The sequence below is a fragment of the Phascolarctos cinereus genome, unplaced genomic scaffold (genome assembly GCF_003287225.1).
Source record: "Phascolarctos cinereus isolate Bilbo 61053 unplaced genomic scaffold, phaCin_HiC Scaffold_3;HRSCAF=262, whole genome shotgun sequence".
NCBI classification, from domain to species: domain Eukaryota; kingdom Metazoa; phylum Chordata; class Mammalia; order Diprotodontia; family Phascolarctidae; genus Phascolarctos; species Phascolarctos cinereus.
This window is the reverse complement of record NW_027555736.1, coordinates 101,482,132-101,498,878: the sequence shown is the minus strand read 5'-3', so window position 1 is coordinate 101,498,878 and position 16,747 is coordinate 101,482,132. Positions and strand designations below refer to the sequence as shown.

The 16,747-nt window shown below is 42.5% G+C and overlaps 1 protein-coding gene across 9 annotated transcripts in view; it reads right to left on the bottom strand.

The window, feature by feature from the left end:
* Positions 1–2,716: 2,716 nt before the first annotated feature.
* The window catches only part of XPNPEP1 (X-prolyl aminopeptidase 1), a 65,948-nt gene continuing 51,917 nt past the window's right edge, over positions 2,717–16,747 (bottom strand). For 8 of the 9 annotated variants that reach the window (XM_078151067.1, XM_078151068.1, XM_020987982.2 and 5 more), the window contains 9 exons: positions 15,520–15,578; positions 15,256–15,333; positions 12,602–12,673; positions 11,237–11,312; positions 9,276–9,345; positions 8,409–8,582; positions 7,981–8,057; positions 6,310–6,408; positions 2,717–3,263 (listed from right to left, as the gene is read on the bottom strand). In XM_078151067.1, the coding sequence (XP_078007193.1) occupies positions 3,135–3,263; positions 6,310–6,408; positions 7,981–8,057; positions 8,409–8,582; positions 9,276–9,345; positions 11,237–11,312; positions 12,602–12,673; positions 15,256–15,333; positions 15,520–15,578 (834 nt within the window). In that variant the 3' untranslated portion in view covers positions 2,717–3,134. The remainder of the gene's footprint in view (positions 3,264–6,309; positions 6,409–7,980; positions 8,058–8,408; positions 8,583–9,275; positions 9,346–11,236; positions 11,313–12,601; positions 12,674–15,255; positions 15,334–15,519; positions 15,579–16,747) is intronic. The other variant, XM_020987988.2, reaches the window with a different exon arrangement.

The window sequence follows — 16,747 nt, the reverse complement described above, 5'->3', positions numbered from 1 at the left end:
TGAGTTTTGTTTCATCTTTCTGATGGTTCCTCCTATTGGTTTTAATTTTTACTTACAACTTCACTAATGTGAAAATATGTTTAATGGGTATGTAAATGTATAGACTACATCAGATTGTGTGCCGTCGTGGGGTCAGGGGCAGGAAGGGGGAGAAAAATTATCAACTCAAAAGCATATGGAAGTGATTGTTGATAAATCAAAATAAATTAATAAAATTTTTCATAAAAAAAATAAATTCCCTTCCAGACTAAAAAAAAAAAACAAGCACCATAACTTAAAATAATCAGGCATAAGAAATCTTTTTTAAGGGAGTTCTATTAGCATTCCCTTCACCATCTCAATCTTTGCCTCTTAAAGGTCTGCTACCACTTCCCTCAGGGTTTGGCACACAGTAAACACAGCAAGCCCCTTCAAGTGATTCAATCATGAATCCAACATTTACTGAGCTTACAATGTATAAAGTTATATGCTCAGTCCTGGGAGGGAGGCAGGGTAGAAGTGGGAGGTACAAAGAATGTGGCAAATACAGCTGCTGGCCTCATGGATCTTATAATCTCTAAGATTTTACAATCTCAGAAATCCTACATTTCAACCTCAATTTTTAACCCGATCGCTTTCTAAAAATAGAAATTCTACCCTAGGCTAAGCTAAAGAGAAGAGAGAGGGAAGGAGGGAGGGACGGAAGGAGAGAGAGGGAGAGGGAGAGGGAGGGAGGAAGAGAGAGAGTAGAGAGAGAGGAAAAGAGAGAAAGAGAGAAAAAGAGAAAGAGAGAAAGAGAGAGAAAAAAGAAAGAATGAAAGAGAGAAAGAGAGAAAGGGACGAAGGGAGGAAGATGGGGCAGGTAGGTGGTGAAGTAGATAGAGCACCGGCCCGGGATTCAGGAAGACCTGAATTCGAATGCAGCCTCAGACACATAACACTTACCATTGCCCAGCCAAAAAAAAAAAAGAAAAGCAGTAACACCGCAGAATTCCTACTTGGAGAACGTCGTCTTGCCTCAGCTTCTGTTTTGTTTAGCCATCCAGTGGCACCTCTTTGTGGAATCAGGAAACTAAGCAGGGGGGACATGAGAACCAAGACCACTCTCTTGGCTAGGGATTATAATCTAATTTTTAAAAAAATTTCATCCTGAAAGTAGAGCATTTAGATGTCAAGTTATTGGGCTAACAGTCCCACTTTTCAAACCAACACCTGCTACAAACTCCAAATTACTGGGGAAAGCTGAGATTTGATGAGGTACTCCTGAACTGGTGATCCAATAATTACTGATTACATCCCTTCATGGGGCTATACTTGTATTGATGTTGGGGAGAGTGTTTTCCTTCAAAGGCACAAATCTCATTGACTTTGATCAGTATTATCTGATACCAAGTCTGAATTATCTCAGATGAATTCAATCTTTAGGGCATTTAAAGTGAGGGTCCCATGATGATCTCTTCTCCTTGGAATCTCCCTGCCTTGTCAATGTAATTTGATTGGGAGGATAAACTGAGGCTAAGAAACAAGCCCTCCTCCCTTTGGGCTAGGCCCCTGCTTACATCCAATGCCTTTCCTCTGACCAAGTATTTTTATCATTTTTATAAAACTGAGAAAGGACATCTCATATGAGCTATGTTTTTATCACCCAATCTTCCCTCTGAGCTCCTGCACATTACAGTTTTATTCTTGTCCTCAATCTTTATGGGGCCAACTTGTCCAGTTTATTTCTCCTCGCATGAAATGCCAAGCTGACGTAGGCCTCTGGCAGGAAGCTCCCAACAGGCAGCAACACCTGAACGCTTTTTGTTTTCTTGGTTTCATCCAATTAAATCAAACTTCACTCTAAAGGCTTCCTTGTGAAGTGACAGGTTTAATAGCCTGGTGGACAAATATTGGAGTTACTGTTACACTTGAGTTACAGTCTGTTTAAACTCAAAATCGGCTGCATCTCACTACTCCCGGATCCTGAGAGAGGAAAAGCTGAAAAAGATCACAGGCAATTGCTTGAGTCTCCAAGAAAAGGCCAAGGCCTTGGGTAAGGGGGGGCTGGGGGAGTAACAGAAGAATAACACAATACATTTCTAACCATTCAAGCAGAAAATGGCTACGGGCCTGCAAAACCTGGACTTTTGAAACAAGGCCATCTAACATTTGATCTTTGATAGATCAACAATTATAATGCTACTGTAAGACCTATATCCTTTTCTTTCTCAAACTGGTTTCCAACATAATCTAGGCTTGAGATGGCTTATATTTCTTCCATGCTACACAGGATGCTGAAGAGATTTGGTGATCTTTGGGAAAAGAAGCCAGGCTGACTGTAGTTTGGGGGGCACTTAATCCAAGGACTACACCATCACAAGGTCAGTCATAGATCTGCTTTGTTGTCGTTTCTTCTGGTAGCTTGGACCACACAACTCCTGCTCAGTAAGTGGGGGGCAGTCAAATTGTGTCTTTCAATAATGATTCCCCTTCAAATCCTCCAGCTGCCCCAAAAGCTAAACTCTTCTAGGATTGCTTCAGTGAAGAGTCAAGATACTACGTTACCTAGTGGAGACAACACATTGAATGAATGAATGAATGCTGTTGACCTGGCCTGAGCCTTCCTTCATGGTGGTTTCCTATCCAAGGCCTTGCTACAGAGGCCTTCTTTGGAAGGCCATACCAGAAAACAGTTTGTGTGAATTGGTAAGCAAATGGCACTGGGGGGGGGGGTTGAGAACAAGGCCACAATTAGTCACAGTTTTGCTGTTTTTTATTCATTGATCATAAATATATCTTCATGAGCATTGCAGTTATCATGGAAAACATGCTAGCACCTGGAACCTGGAACCGGATCCTGTCAAAGAGCAATGATTGTTTCACGGTGACCGGCCAGCGTGCAGGGGCTTCCTGCGGGCAACCCTGACCATGTGTTTGGTTTCGAGGCACCTATACTCACGGTGCAGCAGTTTTACTCTTGGCTTATTCTCGACAATTTCTTTCAAAAAAAAAAAACAAGTGTTTTTCCAAGGGGCTATCAAAGAAGATTTTCAGTTCTTCTTGGAGTCAGACAAAAGGGAGCAGGGGGAAGAACGGGGAAGTCGAAAGGTGTCAGGAATGTGCCACATTTACTTCATTCCCAAAAGCAAATTAAAAAAAAAAATCAGGTGGTGTTAGTGCCGTAAGGAAATTGGGTTTGTTTCTCTGATGAGCCACTCCAGGGCTTCCTGTCGCCCCTGCTTCTGCAGTTCCTTCCCAATCACTTCCCTGCAGGTTTTGTGATAATCGTTGAGCCAGTCACACTGCAAAAAAAAAAAAGACAGGGACAGAAACTTATTCACTCCTATATCCAATGAACGTACAAGTGAGCACTTACTATGGGCAAAGGCCACACTTTGGGCACAAGGGGTCATCAGGGAGTCCCCAAGGAAAGGGAAGGAGCTAAAAGCATTAGCAAAGTGGAGAAGGTGATGAATTCAGGCACAGAAAGCCCTGGCAGAGGACAGTGATTCAGAGGAGCACAACAATCTTCACACAGGGGGTCTGCCTGCACCAAGTACAAAATAATAGTGATGGCTAACATTTCTATAGTGCTGTAAGGCTTAAAAAAATACTTTACATACACAATCTCAGGTGTTATTATTAACAGCAGCATAAGAGGCATGTAGGTGGCATGGCGGACATGGCACTAAACCCTGAATCAAAAAGACCCAAGTGCAAATCCATCCTCAGACCCTCCTTGTTGTTGTGAGGTCTTGACTTGTGTGTGAATTGGATTTAAGTGAGGCAGAGCTGCACAAAGTGGTCAGCCTCACTCTCTCTTCCAGAGCCATCAAAGTCAAGAGAACTGACGACCGCCCAGGAAGCGGCGGATGACCTCAGGTGCCTTCGATGTCTGACCAAGCTCTAAGCGCTCCAGAGTCTGCTTCAGCCATCTTCATCGTCACTGGAACAAATTGTTCTCATCAGCCCATTCAAGTGGGGAAGTCTTCACGTGCATGGGTTTGTCAATTACCCTCAACCTGAATTAGCCTGTCTGCTATGATGGTTTTACCAGGACGTGGCAAATTGGAAACACTACAACTTCTTGATACCACAAGTGAGAGACCTCAGACACCTACTAGTTGTATGACCCTGGGCAAGTTACTTAACACTTATATGCCTCTGCTTCCCCTTTTGTAAAATGGGAATAAAAATAATTCCCACCTCCCAGGGTGGTTTTGAAAATAAAATATTTTAAAGTGTTTTGTAAACATTATATCACTATATAAATACTAGCAATAATTCTTTCAATTTTACAGATGAGAAAACTGAGGTTGAGAGTGATTAAGTGATTTGCCATGGGTCACATAGCAAGTATCTGAGGTAGGATACTCAACTCTTCCTGATTCCATGTCTAGGACCAACCTGCCTTTCCACACATGTTAACAAGGAGAAGCAGGGCTTCCCCATCTAATGTGTGGAAACTAGCCTTCCTCTGCACTTGGAGAGAGAAGGAGGGAGACAGGAAAAAATCTGGTCATACTTGAACAGCTGAAAGGTCTGTTCAGTTCTGGGCTATCTCCCCTCCGGAGTCTAATAGGGTCATTTCCTTGCTCCGTCACATCCTCATCTCACCCCCATCCCAAGACACATCACAGAGCTGCCCAATGAAGTAGCATTCATTACAACCTCAGGCATGATTGGTGGCAAGTTTCTGTCACAGAGAGGAAAGGCTAGGTCCCCGAGTCACACTTTCTAAGATCCCTCCCTTTCCTCCTCGCATACCCCAACAAAGCAAACATGAAAAGGGTTCAGAGTCAGATAGTCTGGTAGGAAGGACAGACAGAAAGTATACTGCTATCAGCAAAGGCTCCAATACTACATGAAATTATATTTCATTCATGCAGGAAAGATACTGGAACTTCTTTCTCCATCCCTTACTCCTCTCTTCAGTTAAATGTCCTTATTTTCCTCTCCAGGCTGCATCTGAGACTTTCTCTACCATGTTCCAGAAACTCCTTCATCCTGGACTTTCACTCCAGCCCTGGAATTCTCCCATTGCCCTCTGGCTCCTCCCAGAACTTCCACTGAAGAGGATGCCCAAGCCAGCCACATCTTCACTTCCCTCCAGAGTGCACTCTTTACCACACCCCTGAAATGGTACCTTCATCCCATCCCACTCTACCCCTCTTTGCAGCTTCCTTTATGTGTCATCTTCAAGGGCCTCTTCAAGGGCAAGGACTTTCCTTCTTTCTGCTTGTATGTGTATCCCTGGTGCTTAGGACAATGCCTGGCACATTTAGGAAGCACTTAATACAAGCTTGTTGACTGACTGATCTCTAACCACAAAGCCCTAGACTAACTACAGTAAAGTATATACTGCTTTAACTGTATTCACATACAAGCTTCTAGGCAAGGGGTCACCCTGGTTTTGTGCCCTAGAGAAATCTCCTGGATATTAACTATTTGCCAAGATTTTTGACCACCTACTCTGCATTATCTCAGATCTCTAGGTTCCCGTCTTATCTGCTCCATCTTTCACCTGGTGTTTGTCATGGTCTGCATGGTTCTTCGGGTCCTAACTCCAGCTAGTTCCACCCTTTGACCTTGCTCTAACCTTTCATACCTATTTAACTCTTCTCAAACTTCATTTGAGGACATGGACTCCGGACCCGCTGACTACGGTGACATCAGAGCCATCTGATACTTCAAGTGTTGCTCCAGGTACTGGCACCTTGCCTAGGACTCCCATCCTGCTTGCCAGTTCCTTGCTAAGATGACACGGTATTTTGATACTTCTGGGCTTGACAAGTGAGAATCATATCCCAGAACAGGAATGTCAAATTTGTCACCATGTGGGCATATCTTCTGTACAAATACAACCACAATTATAACAGCTTGTCTTTTCCTAAGCAGGAAAGTCTAGCAGAAAGTCAGCAGCACAGTAAAGTCCTCAGTACTCCATTTTCTCTGTGTTTCACAAACCACAGGCAGTCAGTCCTACATACGGGGAAACTAATGAAGTCATAACATTCATTTGCCAGTGGCCCAGCAGACAAAAGGGAATCAGAGGTCCTCTGGGGACCACAGAGGTCATCTGGTCCAACCACAGGGGGAAACTAAGCCTAAAGAAAAAAAAAAAGGAGAGATTTCCCAAGGCCCCACAGTGGGTCTGCAATACAACTAGCAGGTCTTCCAATTCACAACCATGTGTTCTTTTTTCACAATATTCTTTAAACCCTTGCCCCTGAATAACCTAAAATACTCAGATTTGGAAAATGAAGAGGGCCCCGTCAATTAAAAAATGGGAAAACAGGAGAGTGGGGAACTATCCCCACCGGCAACTCCCAGTGCCCTTGACCTTACCTCTTTCTGTGTCAGCAAATCCACATCTATCATTTTGGTCTGTATCGGAACCAATGTCAGGGGATCAAAGGTCAAGCTTCCCCGGTTATTGAAGTTATACTGTGGGGGGAAGGAAGGAAGGAAACAGGAACTTTTAATCCCTTAAGCCAGAGTGCCACTATCATGATGTACTTTCTGGGAAACCACATCATGAGAACGCCTCCGCAGGCTCAGCTCAGATTAGATGTGACCAAGAAGAAATGTGCAGTAAGCCAATTCCCATTTTTAGTGAGGATAATAACAGCTGACATTTATTCAACTTTTCAGGTTTGCAAAGGACCTTTATATGTATAATTGCACTGGATCCTCACAACAACCCAGTACAACAGGTGCTATTATTGTCCCCATTTTACAGATGAGGAAACTGAGGCTGAGAGAACAGTTAGGCCACAGCAGGTGGCTGTCTAACTTGGGACTGGAGACGAGGTCTTCCTAATTATGAGCATCTGAATATGCTTGTTGACTGACTGATCTCTACCCATAAAGCCCTAGACTAACTATAGTAAATACACAAGTTTCTAGGGAAAGGGTTACCCTGGTTTTGTGCCCTAGAGAAATCTCAACTAGACAACTTGGTCAACATCTTTGGAGTTAGAGCACCTAGGTTCAAATCCAGCACCTAATGCTTACTAACTACCAGTGAGTCTTTAGGCCAGTCACTTCTCCTCTCTAGCCTCAGTTTCCTCACCTGCAAAATGGGAGGTTTGGACTACGGGGACTCTTGGGCACCCTCATGTTCTAGATCTAAGATCCTATGTTTTTCTTTGGAAATGAAGCACTAACAACACATCTCAGATGGTGAGAGATATTTTTATAATTACAACAGGGTAAGATGAAGGATAGGGGAGGAGGGAGAGGGAGAGAATAAGGAGGCCACCCAGTGGCCAACGCTAAATTCAGCTTTGGTTCAGGAGCACACAGCTGAGGTTAATTCTTCAAAAGGTAAATACTTAAAACCAACTACATTCAAACCTATAAATCCAAGCTCCTAAATCCAAAGTACCCCTTCTCCTTGTTTGACACAGTACAGTGCCTGACGTGGCAGGACCTTCAGGGGTGGACATATTTCAAACAAATTTTCTGCTTTAGGGGTAAAAAAGCTCCCCATCAGTCTAATCTCAGGAACAAAGGGTTGTAAGGACCCCTCCTTACAATGTGACATTTTCCAGAAGTACCATCAATCTCCTAAGAGTAAGCAAGTTCTTGATTAAAGCCTCCTGAATATACATGAATTTCTCTATAACAGTGGTACTGGGTTCAAGACAAACTCCTACCTCTCAGGCTAGGCCCCAATACAGGGACAGTATGAATAAACATCTCTGCAGCTATGTGATAGCAGGCTTAACAGAACCCTGATCATTATGGTCACACACATAGTCACATACCAGGCCTATATTCACACACTTTGAGTAACAGAGTCTTGAGTTTCTAAAATTTTATAAAGAAGAAAATGAATCTGAAGAATGTTCTAAAAGGCAGCAAATTTCAGGGACACCAGGAAGCTCAAATACTAAGATGCTCCCAATCCAAAAAAGCATGCCTTTTCTTCAGGGTTCTTACAGAATGGAAGGTTTTAGACTCCGAAGGAGCTGGGGGTGGAAAGGATCAGGAAAGGTTTATAAGTAAACTCACCTTGGTCTTTGTTGAAACCACTAGTACAACATTCTCAATCCGGATTCCAAAAGATCCATCTTCATAATATCCAGGTTCTGCAGAGACACAAGGTAATCAGCTGGTGCTGATCTGCAGAATCAACAGTCTCTTCCAGGACCCTGCCCCCAGGCAGAGTCTGTTCCAAGAATTCTGAGGTCCATTTGAGAAAATAAAAATCACCATGCCATGCCCTATGCTTCAGTCATTTCTTCCAATAGCTGAGAAAATGACTAGAGTTCACCACTATCACGCCCTCCTTCCCCCATCCCCAACTTCTTGACCCAAGTATCAAACCAGGTCACTTATAAACCAGCCTCTGGAGAAGAATGGGGAACTGCCTTCCTCCCTGCACTGGCACACCATTAACACGGAGGGAGACCGAGGGGAAAGAGTCACCCGTTACTTACCATCGGTAACGATCATGCCGGCCTCCAGAGGCTCATCAGAGAAAGTTTTATAACTGATGCCACAAGGACCCTCGTGAACATTCAAGAAGGAGCCCACACCATGGCCTGTCCCGTGCAGGTAATCCAGGCCAGAGTCCCATAAGGCAGACCGAGCAAAGGAATCAAGGAGGTGGCCTGAGGAATCAGAAGCAATGCCTTTACTGCAGCACAAGAGCATGTCACCATTTGGAGGCAGTGTGAGAGCAGAAAGAATACAGGGCTTGTTCCACAGAGATCTGGGGCCTAGTACAGGTCTACTCCCTTACTAGCCATGTGATAAGTCACTTTAACCTCTCTGAACCTCAATTTCTTTATCTGTCAAACAGAGAGAATACTATTGGCATAAATATGTCACTGGGTTTAAGGAAAGTTTTCATAAAGCTAAAAGTACCATACAAACTAGGGTTATTTGCAAATTATTACTAGTATAACATGGCATACTTTATATCACGTATAAAACATAAGCAGCAATATAATTTTGGAATCTAATCTCCCACCCTCCAAAGCACTAATGCTCATGTAAGAAAATGGCTTCTCCACCTACTGAAACCCTGGCTGTCATTCAAGGTTAAGTGATCTGCCCAAGGCGACATACAGTGTCAGCTCCAGGCTTGAACTTACGTCCTCCAATAACAGGGTTACTGTTTCTTCCAATTAAAAGGGCTCTTAAAACATGGTCCTGAACAGTCAAAGGACATCCTTCTCCATCAGAACTTAGAGAACCCAGTACTTGTGGGTTGTGAAAAGCTATTCATTGATCTATCCCACAATCCCATAAAAGGAAGAAGCCTTCAACGTCCATGCTCAACAGCAAGCACAGTCACTTACCTTTGGTTCCAGTTGGGAAAATGGCAGCACTCACAGCTATATGACCCTTGAGGACATAGGTGAAGCATTCCTGCAAAGCAGAAAGTCTAGTGAGCCATGGGAGCTGTAGGCAGGGAGGAGGAGAAAGAGCAAGCTCCTTGCTGTTCTCTGAGTTTGGACACTTATGATATCATGCAGAAAACCACAAGAAAAAGGAAAAGGGGAGACCCAGGTCATCCAACTGATTTTCCCGGATCCCTTTGAAAAGTGAACTTATAAAAGAAATGCTCCAGAGAGAGAGCGACAAGAGCAACACTTAACAGGTATATTTAACACACTTTTAACATTTTCACTTGAGTCTCACAACAATAGTCTGAGATAGAGAGGACAGGTAGGATGAAATCATTGTATTGGATCAGCTTCAGCCCCCTTTTCCAGCTGAGGAGAAATGACCTGTAACAGCTACCAAGTGGTAAAACCAAGACTAGAAGAAACCAGGTCATCCTTTAAAAAAATTTTTAGACATAACTTTTAATAATTACTTCATTTCCAAATATATCCTACTCCCCACCTCCCCTCTCCTACTCCATCAACAAGGGTGGGGAACCTGTTGCCTTGAAGCCACATGTGGCCCTCTAGGTCCTCAAGTTCGGCCCTTTGACTGAATCCAGACTTCACAGAACAAATCTCCTTAATAAAAGGATTTGTTCAGTAAAACTTGGACTCAGTCAAAAGGCCACACCCAAGGACCTAGAGAGCCACATATGGCCTGGAGGCCACAGGTTCCCCACCCCTGAGTACCAGACCTTGTAATAAAGAATAAGAGGCAGGAAAAAGCAGCCCAAACCACCAACCAAGTCTGGTAAGAACATGCAATATTCCACACTCATCGAGCCCCTCCCACCTCTGCAAAGACAGAGGTGCATTTTCTCATCTTTTCCCTGGAGGCAAGCTTGAATCTAAGTCTCCTCTTAGTTCAAAGATCTTTGCATGGCCTCCAAACAAGGACACCTCACTTTAGAAAGACATACCCAGAGCTCAGTGCTAAAGCTGAGTTCTTTCCAAAGTGCCCATTTTCAAAATAAAACAGGAAAAAGGGCTAGAGACAAGAGGAGCCGGCTCAAATGAAATAATACTTCAAAAGCATTTAGCTCAGTGCCTGGCATAGAAGTACTTAATAAACGTTTGTTTCCCTTACTACCCCCTCCCCCCACTCTGTAGTTTGCGAGCCCAGGTTCCAAGAGACTCCCACCCTGCCTATTCCTCTTGGTCTAGGAAAGTACTCGATTTTGTAAAGAACTATACAAACGGTATCAGAAATACAACAGTGTCTGTCTACAAATCGTGGGATAGGACCCAGCCAGGTAAGACGTATCTGAATTCTGGACCAAGGGAGTTTTCAAAATCAAACCGACCTGGCCAAAAGGAAAAAGAAGATATACTTCCCTCCTTTCTTTGCAGAAAGAGTACTATGAACATGAAACAGCACATACTCTGTCTGCTTATTTTTTTTTTAATCTTTGTCATAAGGGAAAGCTGGAGGAGTAGGGGAGAAATGTACTCAGAAATGAATGCAATGTAAAAACAAAATGTATCGTAAAAGTAAGATAAAATTTTACAAAGAAAAGTCAGCAAATTTCAAGACTGAATAAAAAGAAATCAACCCTCAGGAGACAAGAGTCCATCACTAGAAAGACTCATTGTTCTCAGTGACTTAACATGTCAAGACTACCAGGCAGAAACAAAGTACAGTCTTTGTCACCTTGACCTTAAGAAAGAATCTTTGAAATTTCTGCAAATGTTCTGGGCTTTAATAATCAATCAAATGACCTCATAAAGCTGGTAATCCTGACTCCATGGTAACGAGCTATTTCACTGACCTACATATAATTTTACTGATTTCCAGAATCTCTTTCATAACAGTGATGATCCTTGTTAAAAAAAAAATCAGAAGAAGCTTCTCAAATTCTTTGTCACCATACCTTAGAAGGCTTTACCTTTTCATACGCCGATGGGGTTCCAAAGTGCATAGTCCGTGTCACATCCGTTGTTCCATCCCTTTCCAAAAGGAAGGACAAAAACAAGTCAAAAATCAATCCAAGCCTCTGTTGAAAAGGAAAAGGAAGCACACTCTATCTACAAATGTACCCAAAATGGGAATGCGCTCAGGCAGCATCCCGAAACACACCTCCTGGCCCGGCATAAATCAACCACTTGGTAGGAGATGTCACTAATGAGAGAGAATCTTTCATCCTATAGCAGGCAGAATGCAAATATGCCAGCTGGGACTGGCCAAGGTGAACAGGGCCTGGAGGTTCAATGTCTCAACCTAAAACGTGGAAGTATGCATGAAGGAGAGACCATGGGCGCCTGAAAGCAGTGTCCCATTCAGAGAATAAAAAATCAGGGACAGAAGGGACTTGGGAGATATCATTTGGTCTAGCTCCACTCACTTCATAAATGAGGGCAATTGAGACCCTGAGAGAAGAAAAATAATTTGCCCAAAGCCACACTTTCAGTTAGCAGCAGTCCTAAGATAAGAACCAAAGCCTCCTTTCCCCATCCCCCCACCCCACGCACACCCCTCACATACTGTAATAGATAAAATACATGCTTTATGTGCTGAGAGAACCCATTACCTATGCCATTACCTGCGCCAGCCCCATACCTTCAAATCATAGGATATTATTACTAATAGCTAGTCCATTAATTCAACTGGAAAATTGTATTTTCTAAGTTAACAGGATAAAGGGATGGTTTCTTAATTAAGTTTTCCATCATCATCAACCCCCATTTCATCTGGGAATGAGGCATTAAAAGTTACTGCTCTAGGGTGTGTCTCAAATCACCAGCAATTAGTCACACATACATATGCTCCTTAATTTATTCATATGCTCTCCCTCCCTCTCTCACATCCTCCCACATGAAAGCTGACTCAAATCTCAGCAAATTCTCTTCTAGGAGCCCAACATGAGAGTCAGTTGCGTACATAACAAGAATGAACTGTTCAGAGGTTCAGAAGTATCCCTCCTCACATCGCCAAAGTTCCGGGCCAGCTGTTGCCTATTGTTTACGGGCCAGGCCAAAGAAGTTTCAAATAGTTTCTAGAAGCTTGGTTGTTTATGAGCATCCAATAGCTTCTTGCTGATGACTAATATTTCTACCAAACTGTCCTCCACGGGAATGGAAACACAACTGTGACATTTCAAGGGAAAGGGATAAGTCATGGAAGTGATCCCATTGGGAGGAAATACAGAATAGAGAAAGAGCTTTCAGCTGGAGTTAGGTAACTAGGTTATAAATTCCCTGACTCAATTTGACCGACTCAAATTTTCCAAGTCACTTACTTGTACTGGGCTCCTGAGTCTATAAGGTATACTTCATTCAGGGATAACGTTCTATTTGTCTCTGGGACTGGCCTAAGAAAGTAAATAAAAGTTAATTATTCCAGCTATTCTTATCCTATCAACTGGAGAATCAACACCTCTCCCCAACTAGACTATAGCCATCCCAATGTGAGAGGCCATGTATTTACACATCTTTGGATCACCCTCAGGGCCAGGTAAATTTCTGGGCAACATTATATGTGCTCAAATATTTAGCGACTGGAACTGAAATGTGTTATGAGAGGCCCCAAAGTCATATTCCATAAGCTGCACTTGCTTTTTGCCTCCACCATCAAGAAAAACAAAATTCTAGATTTCCTGGCATAATTCCATCTAGGAGTCACCCAGCATTTATTTCCCCTACACATTATCCATATCTGGGTAGATAAGGATGGTTTCTGGTGGGTCCATCACCAGAGAAACCCATTGTTCTTAGCGACCTTTATCTTCTCCTTAGCCCAGCATTATCACACACCCCCATTCTCAGTCCTCAACATTTACATATTTTTCTTTCCAAGATCACGAGACAAGCACTGTTCATTTTTCCAGGTCTAAAAAGGTGGGTGTGTGTGTGTGTGCGTGTGTGTGTGTGTGTGTGCGTGTGTGTGTGTGTGTGTGTGTGTGTGTGTTTTATGTGTTTCCACTGGTAAACAGTGGGATCACAGAACACATTTATAAAGTGAAACCAAGATAAAAACTGAGATATGAAAAAAAGTTATCAGCATCCATGTTATTTCAATGTCATTGCCGCATTGATAACATCAGAAAAGTATGGAATGACGCAGAATTCTAAAGTCATTACAATTAAACACAATTTTCATCTCATGCCCGCTAGGAAAATTCACAATCTAAGTTGAACTCGGGAAAGAAACTAAGATGGTTTTTAAAGGCTGTTATTTGGTTTTATCTTGGGGGGTTTTTTTGGGGGGGGTTAGGAAAGGAGAAGAAATAATTTAGCTCTTATGGCTCATATCCCCTAAACAGCATTCCAAAAAAATATACTGATGCCTAAGTATGCAGCATATCCACTGAGGCACTACAACAGACCTGAAAACATCTCTCACATAATGAACAAATTACTGATATGACATTACACCCTTCCCTAGAGAGTTGGGAAAAAAACACCAAGGCTACCTATTTGCAATCCACTATATACTGACACAGAGGCAGCTAGGTGGCTCAGTGGATAGAGTGCTGGGCCTGGAGTCAGGAATCCCTGAGTTCAAATCCAGCCCCACTTACTAGCTGTGTGACTCGGGATAAGTCACTTAACCTCTGTTTGCCTTAATCCACTGGAGAAGGAAATAGCAAACCACTCCAGTATCTTTGCCAAGAAAACCCCATGGACAGCATTGGTGTGCTATGATCCACAGGATCATGAAGAGTTGGACATCAATATGCTGTCAGAGTCACTGGGTACGCTGGTTTTGCTTAATTAATGGTTTTTCATTACAAAGGAAGGATCATTTCTGTAGCTGAGGTGGGTGAGAAGCAAGGGAAGGGAATAAGCATTTACTAAGCACCTACTATGTGCTAACAGTGCTAAGCTCTTTTACAAATATTACCTCATAATAATGAGGAATGTATATATAATAACTAATGGATGAAATTAATAATTAGATATTATAATAACATAATAATCCTATTATAATTATGGGAGGTCTATCCAGATGTGACAGTGATATAAAACAAAAGTCATAAAAAAAAAGAAAAGCAAAAGAAAGAGAATGGCTTGGGAATGACTGGCAATTGGAAGCCTGTAGCTGAGGCCCCTGTTTCTGAGATAGCCTTTTCTTCCTCAGACCTTGGAACAGCTTAGCCTACTTTAACTTGTAATATCATTATTTACATATGCCTCTTACCACCCCCAATAAAATTATAAGTTCCTTAAGAGAAGGAACTGTGTCTTACTCATCTCCACATCCTCCCAGTGCCTAAGTGCTAGGACCATAGTAGGTGCTTAATAAATGACTGCTAAATTGAACTAATAAATGTGTATTCAATTAAATCAAATTCATACCACAGAGAAGGTTGTTGGAAATTAACATGCCAGCATATTGTCCTTTCAGGGAGGTTTGTAGGCCTTTACAATGCTTACAATAAAGCTCCTGGGTCCTCCAAAAGATTGGGCAACCCTGTTCAATTCGGTGCTGAGGAAGGGAAACTCTAATTCTTCCCAATTTGATCACTGGATCACAGATTTAGAAATGGAAGGTACCTCAGAGGCCATCGAGTACACCCCTCACTTGAGAGATAAGGAAATTGAGGCTCAGGGTCATGAAGTGAATTACCCAAAGCAGGGTCAGAGGTGGGTTTTGAATCCAAGTCCTCTGGCTCCAGAGGACTCCAATGCCCTTCCCATGCTACCATTTATACCCAGGGTCTGCAAGAGGCAAGCCAAAAGGCAATGGATTTATCATCCACCTAAACAGCCTTCCCTCCCCAAAATGGGATGGGTGCAAGGAAGGAATAACGTATTTCCCCTAATCCAACATGCTGGATGGAAATCTAGTGTGGGTGCTAACAGCCTCTCACAAAGTAACTTTTCTCCCCTGATCAGACTCCGCTATGGAAGTAGCAACAAGGCCACTGGCAGGCTCCTCCATATCCCTTACGAGTAGTGAATGATGGCGCCATTGGGTCCGGTGCTCGAAATTGTTGGAAAACTGAGGTCCACAAAGTCAGCCTGCTGCCTGAAACAGAAAAATTCTGTCAATCCCAGCTGGCTCTAACCAGACACCTAAATGGTCCTCAGGGACTGACTGCTTTTAACCTCTCTCGTAGCTTACATCCCACACACAGCCTGCCAGCCTCTCAGTCTGCCCACCCCAGAAGCCAATAGGAGATCAGAAAATCCAAAAAACACTGGCATTTCTCACCTACGAAATTCCTCTGCCTTGTCTGCTGCTGAGATCTCTGTCACAGTGCCTTTGGGAACCTGACAAGGAAGTAGAAAGTAAATCATCTGGAAAATTAAAACTTAATTACCTTGCACACATAGGAAGAGGGGCAAGCTAAAGGCTTAATTCATTCTAAAGTCTCAGATTGCAGATAGATACAGTTCTAAAAGATACAGCATATGCCCTCTTCAATTCAGTGTGTGCATGATTTTTAAAGTACCTAATTTATCTAAATTGCTTAAACTGAAATATATCTATGGTATGATGGAAAAAAGCTCTGGACTGGGAGCCAGGAGACCTGAATTCTAATTCTGATTCAATGCAAACTAGCTAGTGACCATGAGAAAATCATTCCCCAAACCCTTTAGGTCTGTTTCATCTGTAAAATGTAGGGATTAGACTACAGTTAAGTCCAAAGTAGTGAGAATAATTAATCCCCTGAAATGACTGCATGTTTTTGAATTTCCTTATTCAAAGTTATAATTATATAAAACATGATAATTGGTTCCAGCCCAATGGAAATATGCAGCATAAATAACACAGCCAGTTCAGAGGCTTCATTATTCTCACTCATCAGGGCCTAGCTGTAAATCAGGGGTTAACTAATTTTTACGTCCTGAGCCCATCTGGAAGCCCCCGAGTTCCTTCTCAGAAAAATGTTGTTAAATGCATTAAAAAAAAATTGCATCGATCACAAAGGAAATCAATTTATGTCAAAATAGTTATCCCCAAAAAATATTTTTAACAAGTTCAAGGACCTTAGGTCAAGAACCCTTAGAATTAAATCACTATGGTTCTACCCTCACCTGTTTTAAATTTCACTAATGCGTTTTTCTGAAGAATAAATAATACTAAACACTTCAAGTAAAGTCCTATCTTCATCAGGTAGGATGGTGACCCTGGGTTCTAGATTATGTCAGCAGAACACAAGTTCTTCTAGGCCCTACCAGCATACAAAGGTTTTAATGACAAACCACCATCTACATATGAGCCTAGTTAAATATGGAGGTGTTCATCATGAGAAGGTTGATGTTTCTGGTCATGGTAACTCATGAAACAGTCTGCTAAGGGACAGAGAAGGTGTGATCTGCATCAGAAGACAGCATATCCACACCAATAAAATCCCAGCTCCTGAAAGTATCCAAGCATATTCCTATGGGGCTTTATGGTTTTCAAAGCACTTCCATGTATCCTATTTCATTTAATT